Source organism: Lepidochelys kempii, chromosome 3 (genome assembly GCF_965140265.1).
Source record: "Lepidochelys kempii isolate rLepKem1 chromosome 3, rLepKem1.hap2, whole genome shotgun sequence".
Taxonomy (NCBI): Eukaryota; Metazoa; Chordata; order Testudines; family Cheloniidae; genus Lepidochelys; species Lepidochelys kempii.
In genome coordinates, this window is record NC_133258.1 from 185,825,069 (window position 1) to 185,842,535 (window position 17,467).

General features: G+C 46.3%; 1 protein-coding gene across 9 annotated transcripts in view; it reads right to left on the reverse strand.

Annotated features, from left to right (window-relative positions):
- CCDC88A (coiled-coil domain containing 88A) overlaps positions 1–17,467 on the reverse strand; it is a 359,900-nt gene that overhangs the window by 230,150 nt on the left and 112,283 nt on the right. For 8 of the 9 annotated variants that reach the window (XM_073339323.1, XM_073339320.1, XM_073339322.1 and 5 more), the window contains 2 exons: positions 8,741–8,799; positions 3,665–3,748 (listed from right to left, as the gene is read on the reverse strand). The exons of the other annotated variant lie outside the window; for it this stretch is intronic. In XM_073339323.1, the coding sequence (XP_073195424.1) occupies positions 3,665–3,748; positions 8,741–8,799 (143 nt within the window). The remainder of the gene's footprint in view (positions 1–3,664; positions 3,749–8,740; positions 8,800–17,467) is intronic. 9 annotated transcript variants of the gene reach the window in all.

Here is a 17,467-nt window from a genome sequence, read left to right on the forward strand (position 1 = left end):
ACTCGGGACTAAATTGTCTCCTTTGTCCCAGCGTGTAGATACCCAACGACTGGAATGTAACCCACGAATCCTTCAGGGTATGAAGGGAAGCGTCAGTCTTCTCTGCAAAGAGCTTTGTGGCCTCAAAGGGGAGGTCCTCAACAGTAGACTGCAGGATTTCAGGAAATCTGACAGATGGAGCCATGATGTTCATTACATCACCACTGCCATGGAAATTAAGCTAGCTACTTTGTCAGCAACGTTGAGGGCTGATTGCAGCTTTGTCCTTGCCACTACTTGTCCCACCTGTATAATGGCCTTAAATTGGTCACAGTGTGACTCTAGCACCAACTCAGTAAAGTCATTCAACTTTGAATAGTTAATATAATCGTATTTCACTGTGAAGGCCTGATAGTTGGTGATACGGAAATGGAATGTAGCCAAGAGTACACCTTCCTACCAAAAAGGTCCAGGCGCTTTCAATCCCAGTCTTGTGGAGTAGCCCTCGACTCATGTCATCAGCCGCATGAGTTGACGGCATCCACCATGATGGAGTTGGGTGGTAGGTGGGAGAAAAAGAATTCAGATTCCTTCATGGGTCATAGTACTTTTTGTCTGCTCACTTGCACGTCAGTCCTACTATCACCGGGATTTGCCATATTGTTCTTGCTGGGTCTAAAATAGTCTCATTAATCAGGAGGGCAATCTTGGAGGAGGACGAGGAGTGGGGGATGTCAAAGAGCTGATGGTGGGTGTCCTTGACTTCCTTCAATGGTATCTTAAGGGTGTCCACCATCCTCTTTGCCACTTCCTGGAAGAGATGAAAGTGGTCTGCCAGATATGGTGGGGAAGGCATAACAGTCAGGAAAGGAGGAAGATATGGTCCTCAGTGTCACCTCTTCCCCAGTATCATCCTCCTGTTTCTCCAGGATGTCTTGGAGGTTCCAAAGCTCTGGAAGCCGCGGCTGAAGGGGTATGCCTTGAGGGATCCCAGACGAGGCTTGGAGCTCGAGAGACATGTTGGCGGTATGCTTCCCACGGGTCCCAATAAGACCACGGGGATAGTGGTGGCATAGAGCGTGGTGGCAGTGCCCATGGGTGGCTGTACCATGATTTCGGTGGTGGGAACATCTGCAGGTATGGGCCTTGCTTGTACTGAGCACCATATGAAGCCTGAGAGGAGTACTGGGATGTTCTTTCCTCCAGCACACTGTCTGAACTTTTGCTAGAGAGTTGGGGATTGAGGCATGGCAGCGGTGACAATTCCCATGCCAAGCAGAGGCTCAGTGCAGAGGTTGCAGTACCAAGAAGCAGGGATCCCAGTACATCTGATATACGGAGGTTGCTGGAGTGGAAGAATTCTGTTGGTATTGACTGCCCCAGTGTTGCGTGTCAGAGGCGGACAGGGGTCTTGTCCATACGACCTGCTCTGGTGCCGGGTGAGGCATTGATGATAGTACTGATAATGATTCGCGTATTGGGGGTGCCTTTTTAGTGGAGTGCTTACTCCTGTCTCTCGGTGCCGATGACTCAGTGCCCGTGCCCATCAGGTCCGTGGACATGTCAACAGTACCGACTGCTGTTGGTCTCTGTGAGCCATGAGTTCTGGACTAAGATGGTCTTGGTGTCCAAGAAACCGAACAAGATGGAGAATGCCTATGGAGATCTCAGGGCTCACTTTTGGGGACTTCTGGCTCTCCTCTAAGATGACTTCTAGGAGGGGTCAGCAGTCTGTTTCTTCGATCCACACCCCTTAGATGGCTGTGGAGAAGATTCACATCTATCCAGGCACTTGCAGCACAAGTTCTGCGTGGGTCTGAAAGCAGCCTCCATTAAAATAATCTTCTGCCTGAGCAGTCTGTCCTTATGGGAATGTGGCCAGATTTGCTGGCAGAGACTACACTTTTTCTGGATGTGGCCCTCCCCAAGGCGACAAATGCACTTAAGAGTCCTTGTCTGTAATCGGAATTGCCTCCTTGCAAGTGAGGCGCTTCTTGAAAGCTGGTGAACCGGGTATACCCAATGGGGGAGTGGGGGGGAAGGATCCCTGGAAGGGAAAAAAAAAGCAGGAAAATGAAGTTTTGGGGGGAGTTTTGTTTTTGTTTTTTTTTTTTTAATTTTTGGTGGGATAAAATAAGAGGGAAAAGAACAATAAACTATACTATATTAACAAAATAACTATATAAAAGTGAATAAAGCAAAATCCATCTCTAATAAGGGGCAGTTGAGAAGTAACTGAGGAGGCTTAGCCCGCGTGTGCTCACTAGCCTCATGGCGCAGCACGAGGGGAGACCAACAGCGCATGTGTGGGCCTAATGAACACTACTACTGAAGTTCTACAATCAGCAGTGGGGAGACACAAACAAACCTACCATGGAGCACCCACAGGGACACTACTCAAAGAAAAAATTGGGTTTGTTTAGTTTGGGAAGAGAAGTCTTGGGGCATGTGATAAGTCTTCTAGTATATAAAAGGTTGTCATAAAGAGAAGGGTGATAAATTGTTCTCCTTATCCACTGAGGACAACACAAAAAGTAATCGCCATTGCTGCAATTTAAGCCCATTAAAGGTTAGACATCAGGAAAAGCTTCCTAACTGTAAGGATAGTTAAGCATTGGAACAAATTATCTATGGTATCTCAGTCATTGGAGGTTTTAAGGAACAGCACAGATGGCCAAACGTACCAACCCTCCAAGCAGCATATCACAATCTTCAGAAGTTCGAGAGCTGGGGCTGAAGCCCCAAGACACCCCCCCCCACACACACACACACTTCATTCTGCCAGAGGCAATGCGAGGGGGAGGCATATGGTATCACATGCCCCTCCCCCAAGATTTTTGCCAGGGTTTGCTGGCTAGGTCACATGGTGCTGCCAGCCCCATCCCTGCACAGCAGCTGCTGGATCTGGCAAGTTGGGAGCTGTGGCCGTGCGGAGAGGCAGCGGCAAACAGCTAGGAGCTGCAGGAAGAGCTGCTGCCTCTCCCCGCAAAGCTAAAGCGACAGCCCCTCCCTGCAGCTCCCAGGTGTTTGCCGATGCCTCTCCACACGGAGCTAACACCTGGGAGCTGCAGGGAGGGGCCGCTGACGATAAGAGGTGGGGCATAATTCAAGCTGTTGGGGGTGCCGAACCTTCAAATTATGCCCCTTCACTCTCAGCAGGCACCAGATGTCTCTGGCAGAAGCCCCTAGCACCATCACCGGGCAGAAGCCCCAAGTCTCTCCCCCTCTCAGTCTGGTAGACAGAGAATGGGAAAGGAGTGGGGGGTTCCACAAGCCATACTTTAACTGTAAAAGAGTATGCTGCAGTTTGGCCACCCCTGGGTTAGACAAATACCTCTCAGGAATGGTCTAGATAATACTGACTCCTGCCTCAGTGCAGCAGACTAGAGTATATGATCTATCAAGATCCCACCAAGTCCTACACTACTATGATTCTGTGATGGAAAAAACTATTCAGTATGAAAAAAATGTTTTTATTCAAGTACCACCTTTAGAAGAAATGTGATTTACTCTCACTCTTATAAAATAAAGCCTTCTCAATTAATGTTCTCTAATGCAATCGTTTAATGTTAATGTCAAATAGATTTGCCTTGTTTTTGACTAAACAAAATTATTCTTCTTTCCTTAATATTCCAGCAAAAATAAAAATCACTTGGATATCAGGTAGTACAAAAGTAACAAATACCTCTTGAATGTGGGCAGCAACAGCTGCTCTTGTATCAAAATCTAAACCTTGGATTCTTTCAATGAATTCTTCTTTTTTCTGACACTAAAAGAAATACATTAACCACAATTATTTATCGTATCTCCTTAGTATATCCTGAGAGCTAAAAGCTGACGAAAAAATAATTATCAGCTGTCCAATCCCCTAACTGGCTAGTACAGATTGAATGTAATTATAGCAAAATATTGTAGTTTCTGCTTGACTTTTAATATTAGTGAACTGACACTATATTCACTTTGAAAAAAATTGATGAAGGGGGCTTCTTAAAATTAACTTATTTCTTGCTCAGATTCTATGATGATGTTTACTTCATAAATACCTTTTTTTAGTACTCAAACAACCAATCTCCCTGAACTGTTTTTTACACTATTCAACTGAAACCAGCTGTACAGTATACTGTACTTTTCTAATTAACTTTGACCCAATCAAAAATAGCGTATTTAGAAAAGTTTAGCATAGTTTAAAAAAAACCCACAACTTTCATGGATAAAGTGGTCATTAATTTAATGAACTATCATAGGTATGATCTTTAATCAAATTGGATAGTTACAAGCTAATCATGTTATAGGCCCTGATCCTGCAAAAAGACTTAAATACCATTTTAGCTTTACACAGACAAGAAGTTATGTTATTTTCAGATCACGAGACATGGATCATGTGATGATGTTTTCTAATAATTTTATTTTCAGTAGGTCAGTGTAGATTTCATTTAATCTGATTGAAGGGGATCAGCAAAGTAGAAGAAAGATTTATATGCACATGAATAGTGCAACTAACCATATACACACAGATCAGCAGGCGCACAAGTCATTGCTGGATTGGTGCCACAGTGAGTAAATGTTACTCAACTGAGCCCTCTCAGACTAAATTCAATCTACACTAGCCTTTTGGTATAATAAACATAAAATTTAGGGCTATCGATTAATCGCACTTAACTCGCACAATTAACATAAAACAATTAATCGCAGTTTTAATCGCATTGTTAAACAATAGAATCCCAATTGAAATGTATTAAATATTTTTGGATGTTCTTATACAATTTCAAATATATTGATTTCAACTACAACACAGAATACAAAGTGTATAGTGCTCACTTTATATTATTTTTTATCACAGATATTTGCACTATAAAAATGATAAACAAAACAGATAGTATTTTTCAGTTCACCTCATACAAGTACTGTGCTGCAATCTCTTTATCATGAAAGTACAACTTACAAATGTAGGCATTTTTTGTTACATAACTGCACTCAAAAACAACACTGTGTAAAAATTTAGAGCCTACAAGTCCACTCGATCCTACTTCTTGTTCAGCCAACCGTTAAGACAAACAAGTTTCTTTACATTTACAGGAGATAATGCTGCCTGCTTCTTATTTACACTGTCATCTGAAAGTGAGAATAGGGGTTCGCATGGCAATTGCAAGGTAATTACATGCCAGATACTAAAGATTCGTATGTCCCTTCATGCTTCAGCCACCATTCCAGAGGACATGCTTCCATGCTGATGATGCTTGTTAAAAAAAATAACGTGTTAATTAAATCAAGACTGAATTCCTTTGGAGAGAATTGTATGCTTCCTACTCTGTTTTACCCACATTCTGTCATATATTTCATGTTACGTTTCATCCCAACACCCAGCACTCGACCCAAGGTTTAAGAATCTGAAGTGCCTTCCAAAATCTGAAAGGGACGAGGTGTGGAACATGCTTTCAGAAGTCTTAAAAGAGCAAGAATACGACGCAGAAACTACAGAACCCGAACCACCAAAAAACAAAATCAATCTTCTGCTGGTGGCATCTGACTCAGATGATGAAAATCAACATGCATTGGTCTGCACTGTTTTGAATCGTTATCGAGCAGAACCTGTCATCAGCATGGACATTTGTCCTCTAGAATGGTGGGTGAAGCATGAAGGGACATATGAATCTTTAATATCTTGCAACGGCGGCTATGATAGTGCCATATGAATGCCTGTTTTCACTTTCAGGTGACACTGTAAACAAGAAGCAGGCAGCATTATTGCCCGCAAATGTAAACAAACTTGTTGGTCTGAGCGATTGGCTGAACAAGAAGAAGGACTGAGTGGACTTGTAGGCTTTAAAGATGTATTTTTTTTTAAGTTTTGAACGCAGGTATGTTTGTACATAATTCTACATTTGTAAGTTCATCTTTCATGATAAAGAGATTGCACTAAAGAGATTGTAGAATTGAAAAATACTATTTCTTTTGTTTTTTTACAGTTCAAATATTTGTAATCAAAAATAATATAAAGTGAGCACTGTACACTTTGTATTCTGTGTTGTAACTGAAATCAATATATTTGCAAATGTAGAAAACATTCAAAAATATTTAAATAAATGGTATTCTATTATTGTTTCACACCATTAATTGCACCACTAATCACAATTTTTTTAATTGCTTGATATCCCTAATAAAATTGTATAACAGATCATCATCATATGATCCATGTCTTCTAATCTGAAAATGACTCTCTCAGCTTCACCTTGATACTTTATGATATCTGTACCAGATAATTAACTGATACTAATTTAGTTCAGCTTTACCTTTTCAGTTCATGTCAGACTTTCAAACCCTGGCCTTTATTTATGCAGGTACAAATAATTACAGTAACTCCTCACTTAAAGTCATCCCGGTTAGCATTGTTACATTGCTGATCAATTAGAAAACATGCTCATTTAAAGTTGTGCAATGCTCCCTTATAACATTGTTTGGCAGCTGCCTGCTTTGTCCACTGCTTGCAAAAAGAGCAGCCTGTTGGAGCTAGCTGGTGGAGGCTTGGAAACCAGGGTTGGCCGGCAGCCCCTCTATCAGCTCCCTGCTCCCCTAAGTTCCCTGTGCAGCAGCCGCCCAGCAGGCTATCAATTGCCAGCAGTTCAGCTGTCCCTCCCCTAACTGCCATGTGCTGCTCCTGCCCTTGTCTCGGAGCTGCTCCAAAGAGCTTCCTGCTTGCGGGGCGGGGAGGGGGGGGCGGAGGCTAATGTCAGGGTGTCCCCCTCCCCTCACTCCTGCTCCCCCATCTCCACAGGGGAGGGGACAAGACAGGGCTCAGAATGGAGGGAGCTTGCTGGCAGCAGCTACTGTATCAACTCGCTTATCTGCTTAAAAAGGCAGTGTACCTAGAGTGGGGTAAGCCTACTTAAAGCGGCAATGCACGTCTCTCTCTCTCTCTCTCTCTCTCTCTCTCACACACACACACACACACACACACACACACACACACAGTCTCTGTCTCTCTCTGCCATGCTGTCTCCCCTCCTTCCATTCCTGCTGCCTTGCTAATGTAGCCTCACACTCTACAACAATGTGTTAACAATTGAGGGCTCAGCCAAGTCCTAGTTCATCATTTAGCCGTTAGGCATTCCCTGGGAAATATGCCCCCCTCTGACTTCACCAGGCATTCCCTGGGAAATATGCCCCCCTCTGACTTCACCACCTCAACCAAGCTTCACAATCATCATTCCTGTGTACAGTATTGTTTGTTTAAAATTTATATTGTGTGCGCATATGTATCTATCTATATATAAAATATAGTTTTTTGTCTGGCGAAAAAAATTTCCCTGGAACCTAACCCCCCATTTATATTAATTCTTATGGAGAAACTGGATTCTCTTAACATCGTTTTGTCTAAAGTAGCATTTTTCAGCAACATAACTACAACGTTAAGCGAGGAGTTACTGTATGAGCACAATTTAGAACGTGTAGCAAAGATAATTGACAATTTTAAGGCGCCAATCCTGATTAGTGGGTTACAATGCCAAAATGGAGGCCTGGTTAGAGCTACAGTGAAAAGGTGGGACTTTATTTCATAGATACCAAAACAAACATCAAGTGACTGTTATCCTATGAAAATGCGTTATTCCATTACTATTATATCTTAAATATACAACAGAATTTCACCTACATCTTATTTTGCTCATTACATTATACTTTGCCAGTCAATGTCCTGTCATATCCACACCAGTTTGGTAAACCCAGACCTTGCCTGTAATTCTAATGTGCACATTAAAGGTCAGTTTCGTTTCCATTATTTATTTAAGGCTACCACTCTGAATGCCTTATTCCCACTGGTGAACAATTACTCGTGCAAATAATCCCATTGAAATCAATTAGATAAATTCATGGAGAATAGGTCTATCAATGGTCATTAGCCAGGATGGGAAGGGATGGTGTCCCTAGCCTCTGCTTGCCAGAAGCTGGGAATGATATTTACCTGTTCTGTTCATTCCCTCTGAAGCACCTGGCACTGGTGACTCTTGGAAGATTTGGTTTGACTCAGTATGCTCGTTCTTATGTTCTCATGAGATTAATTGTGTAAGTAAATATTTATCAATAGGACTAAAGGGTTCATAATTTGGCCCTAAGATTGATAAAGATACACACTTTCTATGATTTGCAATAGAAACTTTGATTATAGGGAATGCATAAGGGAGTTCAGTTATTTAGTTTCAATTGAACTTAAATCAAGCACACAAATAGGCAGCCTAGATGCAAATATTTTCTTTTAAAAGAATATTTTATAATGCTTTTTCTTCAAAAGTAAAATAATTCTTTGATAGTTTGAATGACCCTCTTAAACAGAATTTATGAAAGGGGGAAATATAATGCACTTTTAACTTTAGAACACCAAGAAAACTAAATAAAACAAATTAACATTAATAAAACAACGAGAAATGCTAAAAATTAAGGTTGCTCAAACAATATTAACTCATTCATGTTGTTTGTGTGTCATATTAAGCATTCCAATTTTGCTTACTAAATGTAAACCTTAATACATTAAGACAAAGATACTTTGTTATTTATTTATACTATAAAATATACAGAATTTGCAATGTCACCATCTTAATATTGTTAAAGCAATCTTAAAACTGTTGGAATTTCCTGATTTGAGTTAATGCTGTATTAAAAAACAAATTGGGGGGATGAGGAGAGGAGAGGATATGTTTGCATCAGGAAACAACCATTAAAAATGTGTAATACAACAACAGCATGTAAAGAAACATATTTAAATACTTACCTGAACTGCACAGCCAAGTAAGAGTAAAAGTAGTTTTTTAATTTCTTCAGTGCCTGGCTCTAAAATAAAATAAATTATTGTGGGTGCAAGTAACTGTTCAGATAGGGTTTCAAATCTGATCTTTCTTTATGAAAAGCTCTTTTACTGAATTGCACATTTTATTTATCACCATTATCTTTATACAATTGAGCATTTTGGCTTAGTTCAGAATAATAACAAAGATGATGAGGGAATGTATCTCAAAGCTTTCAGCTCCTTGTTCCTTTGTCTTTTAAAATAGTAACTTTCAGCACACACACACACTTGATTACTCACAAGTAGTTTCAAAAATAAGAGGAGGTTACTTACTGTAACTGGAGATCCTTTGAGATGTATGGTCCCTATTTGGACTCCAGACATGACTGCGAATGCGCACCACGTGCCAGAGCTGTTTGTAGTAGTGTCTGTTGATCCACACATGCATAGGCCATGCGGTGTGTCCGAGGCTTTAAGAGGCTGTGCAGGTCTATACCACTACAGGTCCCTCTTACCAGCATGCAATGGATCCCGCAACAGAGGGGACTGAAGGCGGGTATTGGAATCCAAATAGGGACGGACCACACATCTTGAAGAAACTTCAATTACAATAAGTAATCTCCTCTTCTTCTTTGAGTGATGGTCCCTATATGGATTCCAGATGTGGGTGAGCAGCAAGCAGTGTTCAGCCTGGAGATGGGTGGAAGGACTCACAAGAAGTTACAGTCTGTAGGACGGCACAGCCGACTGTTACATCCACCACCGCTGCTGCAGCAATGGCACAGCGAGTGGTAAAGGTGTGGACAGAGGCCCACGTGTCCGCCTTACAAATGTCCTGCCATGGCATGTCCACGAGGAAGGCACACGTGGCAGCACACGCCTGTGTGAAGTGGGCCATTGACTCCCGGAGGCGGAGGAATGTGAGAGAGGGTATTCCTCAATGCAATGGGAGATCCATTAAGAGGGGCACTGGGAGAAGAGGGCATGGCCCCGGCAGTGTTCTGTGATGGCAAGGAAGAGCCTGGGTGAGACGTGGGTCCACTGGAGATAAAAGGTCAGTGCCCGGCAGACATTGAGAGAATGCAGCGTTTTCCCTTTGGGGGAGATGTGCAGTTTGGGGTAGAAGATCGGAAGGTGGATGCACTGGCTGAGGTAGAATGGAGAGGCCAGCTTGGGGAGAAATTTGGGGTGCAGGCACAGGGAGACTTTGTCTTTGTGGAAGACAGTAAAGGGTGGGTCGGCCATCATGGCCGCTAGCTCGCTCACCTGTCTTGCCGAGGTGATGGCCACCAAGAAGATCATCTTCACAGAGAGGTGGGCGAGAGAGCAAGTTGCGAGAGGTCTGAAGGCAGCTTAGTGAGGGCAGAGAGAACGAGATTCAGGTCCAAAGAATGGGTAGGATTCCACACTGACAGAAAGGCATTGAGTAGGCTACGCAGGAAGAGGGTGGTGGTCAGGTGAGTGAAGACCAAGAAGCTGTCCACGGGGAGGAGGAAGGCACTCAGCATCGCCAGGTGGACGCAGATGGAAGAGGTGGCAAGGCCTGAGAAGGTACTCCAGGAGGATGGGAATGGAGATGGAGTCCAGAGGGTAGTGGTGGCGGTGCACCCAGGTGGTGAAGTGTCGCAGTTTTGCTTGGTAGACTGCTGTCTGCTGTGTGTGAGGATGTTGTGCATGGGTATCGAATGTGCATTGGTATGGAACATGCTTTGCCTACACATGAACCCCATCCAAATACCAACACATAAGTGGGAACAGCTTTCGGTTGGAGTGCCACAGGCAACCTTACACCTGTGTGAAGAGATCCAGGAGGAGGGGAAGGCAGATCAGGGTGTGAGCAGAGAGGTGGAGGACATCAGTGAAACAATACTGGCAAGGCCAGGAGGGGGCTACCTGAATGACCATCATGCAGTCCTGCCACACCTCGCTCAGGACTTGCGGGAGCAGGGGAATGGGCGGAAAGGCATAGCATAGTTCGGTGGTTCAGTGCAAGAGAAGGACGTCACCCTGTGATCCTGGCCCGAGGGTTCCTTTGGAACAGAAAAGGGGAAGTTTCTGGTTTGCAGCAGTCACAAAGAGGTGATATGCATAGAAGGACCTGCTGAGTGTGTCCACCAGGTACCCAGGAGATGCATGCATGGAGGGTGAACCCATGCCTGAGGCACCAGTTCTAGAGGAAAATGGCCTCTGCACAGAGGGAGAAGGACCAGGCACTGCCTTGCTTGTTGATATACATAACTGCTGTCATGTTGTCAGACAGCAGCTGAATGTGCCGGGATCTGATGAGGGACAGGAACACCCAACAGGAAAGGCGGGCAGCCCGCAATTCCAGAATGTTGATGTACATCCACACCTCTCGCGGAATCCAGTGGCCCTGTGCCATATGGCCCTCCAAATGAGCGTCTCCCCAAGCAAGGGAGGCATCCGTGGTAAGAGTGGTGTGAGCAGTGGGAGGAACGAACAGAGTGCTGACCAAGATTTTGGACGTGTTGGTCCACCATGTGTGGGAAGCCAGGATGGAGGAACTGGGTGGGAAGCAGGACCAGTTTGTTCAAAAGGTCCAACTGCAGCATGCAGATTGACCGGAGCCACAGTTGTAGGCAGCGCATATGCAGGCTGGCATGAGGTGTTATGGAGATGCAGGCCGCCATGCAGCCCAGGAGGGAAAGGCACTGGTAGATAGTGCATATGCAGTTTGCAGCGTAGCTGCGTGATGAAAAAGGTAAGGGTAGCAAAACAGTCCGTTGGGAGGAAGACTCGACCCACGAGAAAATACAGACATGCCCTTATAAACGTGAACATACAGGTAGGTGTGCCCTTGTCCTCGCTGATACAGATGCCCAGGCCAGCAAGGAGAGCCCAGAGGGTCTGGATAGTGGAGAGGAGATAAAGGTGCACGACGGCACAACAAGGAGCCACTCATCCAGGAAACACGGAGTGGCCAAAACAACTCATGTGGGCTGCGGTGACAGCAAAGACCTTTGCAAACACGTGGGGAGCAGTGGTGATACCAAAGGGAAGGACCCAAACCTGGTAATGAGAATGTCCCGCCATGAAACGAAGGAACTTCCAATGAGCTGGGTGGATGTCAACATGGAAATAAGCATCCTTCATATCAAGAGCCGTGAACCAGGCTCGAAGGAGAAGGCATGGGCAAATGAGAGGGAGCGTGACCATGTTCAGCAACTGAAGGTCCAGAAGCACGCGACGGCCATTCCCCTTCTTCAGCATAAGGAAATAGGGGGAATAGAACCCACGGTCACAGTAATGACGAGAAACTCATTCTATGGTGTCCTTCCGGAGGAGGCTGTGGTGGGAAGGATTCCCATGGCCACCAAGGGGTGGACGATGAGGGAAAATGAGAGGAATTCTATCAAGTACCCCGGTGGATGATGTCCAGAACCCATCAATAATCTTGCCCAAATTTTGGGTGAGCCAGGCAAGATGACCCACAAAAACGATCTGGGTCACTGTGGGAGAGGTAGGAGGAGGTTCGCAGGTCTCAAGGGAGGAGTCAAAATGGCTGTTTGGACAGATGGTGTGAGGGAACCGAGGCAGCAGAAGTGCCAGCGGCGAAATTAGTCAACAGTGTGCCCTTGTTGCCAAGAAGGCTAACGGCATTTTGGGCTGTATAAGTAGGAGCATTGCCAGCAGATCAAGGGACGTGATCACTCCCTCTATTCAGCATTGGTGAGGCCTCATCTGGAGTATGGTGTCCAGTTTGGAGTCCCGCACTACAAGAAGGATGTGGATAAATTGGAAAATGTCCAGCGGAGAGCAACAAAAACGATTAGGGGACTGGAGCATATGACTTATGAGGAGAAGCTGAGGGAACTGGGATTATTTAGTCTGCAGAAGAGAAGAATGAGGGGGGATTTGATAGCTGCTTTCAACTACCTGAAAGGGGGTTCCAAAGAGGATGGATCTAGACTGTTGTCAGTGGTAGCTGATGACAGAACAAGGAGTAATGGTCTCAAATTGCAATGGGGGAGGTTTAGGTTGGATATTAGGAAAAACTTTTTCACTAGGAGGGTGGTGAAGCACTGGAATGGGTTACCTAGGGCGGTAGTGGAATCTCCTTCCTTAGAGGTTTTTAAGGTCAGGCTTGACAAAGCCCTGACTGGGATGATTTAGTTGGGGATTGGTCCTGCTTTGAGCAGGGGGGTGGACTAGATAACCTCCTGAGGTCCCTTCCAACCCTGACAGTCTATGATTCTCTGTAATAGCTGTGTCGCTGGATGCGCGGATGACAGTAAGACTGTTTCTGGGGACACTGAAAGTAGGGCTGGTAGGTGGCACGGAAAGGGTCTTTGTTGCCTGCAGATCGTGGCTGGGGTGTAAATACCAAGCAACCACAAATTGGCACGGGAATCCTTGAAAGAGTGGAGGAATTTGTCTGTCTTGTCGCTAAAGAGTTTTTGGTTGTCAAAGGGGAGGTCCTCAGTGGTCTGGATCTCCGTAGGGAAGCTGGAGAATTGGAGCTAGGAATCCTGGTGGAGCATGACACCGGTCACTAGAGTGTGGGACGCAGTGTCAGCGGCTTCGACTGCAGCTTAGAGAGCCACCTTGGCAACCAGCTTGCCCTCGTTCAGCAGCATCTGGAAATCTTGCTGTTTCTCCACCAGGAGGAAAGCCTGGAACTCCACTAGCTTCAGGTAGGAAAGGAAATTGTATTTTGCCAAAAAGGCCTAGTAAGTGGCAATACAGAACTGGAGGCCCACAGAGGAATAAACTTTGCACCCCAGAAGGTCCAATTTCTTCGCCACCCTGCTCCTCCTCTTTTCCCTGAAAGCCTGCTCCCAGCAAGCCAGAAGCCGGCGCGGGACCGGGGAGCTCAGGCTCCTCCACCTGCCTGGGGTAGGTGGGCCCGAGAGTAACCCCTGACCCGTGTCTCAGCCCAGGACAGGTGAAGGGCTCCACACAGCTGCCAGTGCATCTCTTATGCCAACCCAGCTCCAGCAGGGGGGCGAGGCTTTGAAGCCAGGCTATGGTAAGAGTGGCCCAGGCAGCCGTGGGGAGACACAGACCTACCACCTGCCCTGGGTGGGGGGGTCCAGGGTGAGGGGACATGGTCTGGAGGCTGCTCTCAGGTCCCCCCACTCTGGGCGGATGGAGGGTCCACGGCTCCCCACAGCTGCCTGGGCTCCAGCTGCCAGCCTGGCCAGGAGGCGGGGCCTTGGGGGGGAAGAGGAGGGGCAGGGGTGGGGCCCATGGCAAAAAGTGGATGGACCAGGCCTGTCCACTTTCAAAAAAGGGGGAGGGCCTTGCTCCGCCCCCTTTTCCGGTGCCCCTGGCGGGGAGGTTCCCTGACGCAGGGAACAAAGGTAAGCAGCAGGATACGGACCCTGGACTTCAGGAAAGCAGACTTCGACTCCCTCAGGGAACGGATGGCCAGGATCCCCTGGGGGACTAACTTGAAGGGGAAAGGAGTCCAGGAGAGCTGGCTGTATTTCAAGGAATCCCTGTTGAGGTTACAGGGACAAACCATCCCGATGATTCGAAAGAATAGTAAATATGGCAGGCGACCAACTTGGCTTAATGGTGAAATCCTAGCGGATCTTAAACATAAAAAAGAAGCTTACAAGAAGTGGAAGGTTGGACATATGACCAGGGAAGAGTATAAAAATATTGCTCGGGCATGTAGGAATGTTATCAGGAGGGCCAAATCACACCTGGAGCTGCAGCTAGCCAGAGATGTCAAGAGTAACAAGAAGGGTTTCTTCAGGTATGTTGGCAACAAGAAGAAAGCCAAGGAATGTGTGGGCCCCTTACTGAATGAGGGAGGCAACCTAGTGACAGAGGATGTGGAAAAAGCTAATGTACTCAATGCTTTTTTTGCCTCTGTTTTCACTAACAAGGTCAGCTCCCAGACTGCTGCGCTGGGCATCACAAAATGCGGAAGAGATGGCCAGCCCTCTGTGGAGATAGAGGCGGTTAGGGACTATTTAGAAAAGCTGGACGTGCACAAGTCCATGGGGCCGGACGAGTTGCATCCGAGAGTGCTGAAGGAATTGGCGGCTGTGATTGCAGAGCCACTGGCCATTATCTTTGAAAACTCGTGGCGAACCGGGGAAGTCCCGGATGACTGGAAAAAGGCTAATGTAGTGCCAATCTTTAAAAAAGGGAAGAAGGAAGATCCTGGGAACTACAGGCCAGTCAGCCTCACCTCAGTCCCTGGAAAAATCATGGAGCAGGTCCTCAAAGAATCAATCCTGAAGCACTTGCATGAGAGGAAAGTGATCAGGAACAGCCAGCATGGATTCACCAAGGGAAGGTCATGCCTGACTAATCTAATCGCCTTTTATGATGAGATTACTGGTTCTGTGGATGAAGGGAAAGCAGTGGATGTATTGTTTCTTGACTTTAGCAAAGCTTTTGACACGGTCTCCCATAGTATTCTTGTCAGCAAGTTAAGGAAGTATGGGCTGGATGAATGCACCATAAGGTGGGTAGAAAGCTGGCTAAATTGTCGGGCTCAACGGGTAGTGATCAATGGCTCCATGTCTAGTTGGCAGCCGGTATCAAGTGGAGTGCCCCAGGGGTCGGTCCTGGGGCCGGTTTTATTCAATATCTTCATAAATGATCTGGAGGATGGTGTGGATTGCACTCTCAGCAAATTTGCGGATGATACTAAACTGGGAGGAGTGGTAGATACGCTGGAGGGGAGGGATAGGATACAGAAGGACCTAGACCAATTGGAAGATTGGGCCAAAAGGAATCTGATGAGGTTCAATAAGGATAAGTGCAGGGTCCTGCACTTAGGACGGAAGAACCCAATGCATAGCTACAGACTAGGGACCGAATGGCTAGGCAGCGGTTCTGCAGAAAAGGACCTAGGGGTGACAGTGGACGAGAAGCTGGATATGAGTCAGCAGTGTGCCCTTGTTGCCAAGAAGGCCAATGGCATTTTGGGATGTATAAGTAGGGGCATAGCGAGCAGATCGAGGGACGTGATCGTTCCCCTCTATTCGACATTGGTGAGGCCTCATCTGGAGTACTGTGTCCAGTTTTGGGCCCCACACTTCAAGAAGGATGTGGATAAATTGGAGAGAGTCCAGCGAAGGGCAACAAAAATGATTAGGGGACTGGAACACATGAGTTATGAGGAGAGGCTGAGGGAGCTGGGATTGTTTAGCCTGCAGAAGAGAAGAATGAGGGGGGATTTGATAGCTGCTTTCAACTACCTGAAAGGGGGTTCCAAAGAGGATGGCTCTAGACTGTTCTCAATGGTAGCAGATGACAGAACGAGGAGTAATGGTCTCAAGTTGCAGTGGGGGAGGTTTAGATTGGATATTAGGAAAAACTTTTTCACTAAGAGGGTGGTGAAACACTGGAATGCGTTACCTAGGGAGGTGGTAGAATCTCCTTCCTTAGAGGTTTTTAAGGTCAGGCTTGACAAAGCCCTGGCTGGGATGATTTAACTGGGAATTGGTCCTGCTTTGAGCAGGGGGTTGGACTAGATGACCTTCTGGGGTCCCTTCCAACCCTGATATTCTATGATTCTATGATTCTATGAGGTGGCCTTGAAGTGTTGCTGGCAGGAGCATTCAGTCACTGCATGGATCACAAGCGAATTGGGTGGTGTAAACAGGTAAATCAGATGAAGTAGCGGCATTCAGTGCACTTCGTAGTAGGGACACAGGAGGCTGGGGTGCGCCAGACCACTTGGGCCAGTTGGAGGATGGCCACGTGGATAGGGAGGACAGTCCGGGAGGGTCCCAGCAGTGGCAGAACATCCAGGAACAGGTTTTTCAAGTCCTGGACCTCCTCCACCAAGAGGTTGAGAGCCACAACCACTCACCAAAGCAGGTCATGGTATTGGCTATGGTCGACTGGAGGGTAGAGGGAAGGAGAAATAAGCGCATCGTATGGGGACAACGAGGCCCCAATGGGAACCGTCAGTGCCAGTGGAATGGGAACCTCCTGCAGTTCTTCATAAATGGAGGAGGGTGCAGTATGGTGGCAGCGGCAGCACCCCGCAGTCTTGGAAAGGGTCACAAACAGGCCAATAGGGTCAAGCGTATGTGTCGCTGGGCATCGGTGGCCCTTGGGGATAGCAGAACCACATGTTGGAAGAAGGTCAGTATGTGGGCAGAGAGGGTGGCAGTTGCCGAGGATCCAGACTGTAGGAGCAAGCAGGTGAGAATGAGGAGTCTGGCTCGGAAACCCACTCAGATTCTGAGGAGAAGCGGGGCTACTGGTACTGGCTATGCTGTTCGTGCGAAGCGAGACAGTGCAGGGCACTGCTCAGGGAAGAGTAGGAGAGGTTCATTTGCCAGAGATTAAAGCCTCAAGCCATCCATGGAACCAGGGGGAGCCAGCATATGTAAATGCAACTCCTGGGTTCCCTGTCAGACTAGTAAGGCCCATAAGAGTGGAGTGAGGTGAAAAAGTGAAAGATACCTCCCTGCTGTGTTCAGAAGGGGAAGAAAAAAATGTGCACTTTTCCACTACCTACACTGGTGGCACAGACAGACACTTGGATCTATTCCTGGCTGCTGTCCTCAATCCTCAAATTGTCCAGACAAGAGCAACATATGCACTCCCATCCTATTTACATTTACTACTTGTAAGCATTCTAGCCAAAGTTTTCAAATTTGTGTATCTAAATCTAGGCACCTTAAGTCTCTATTTACACGCTTAAATAAGTGACCTCATTTTGAAGTGTGCTAATCAAGCATATTTCACACTACAGTAAATTAAAACTGTGGG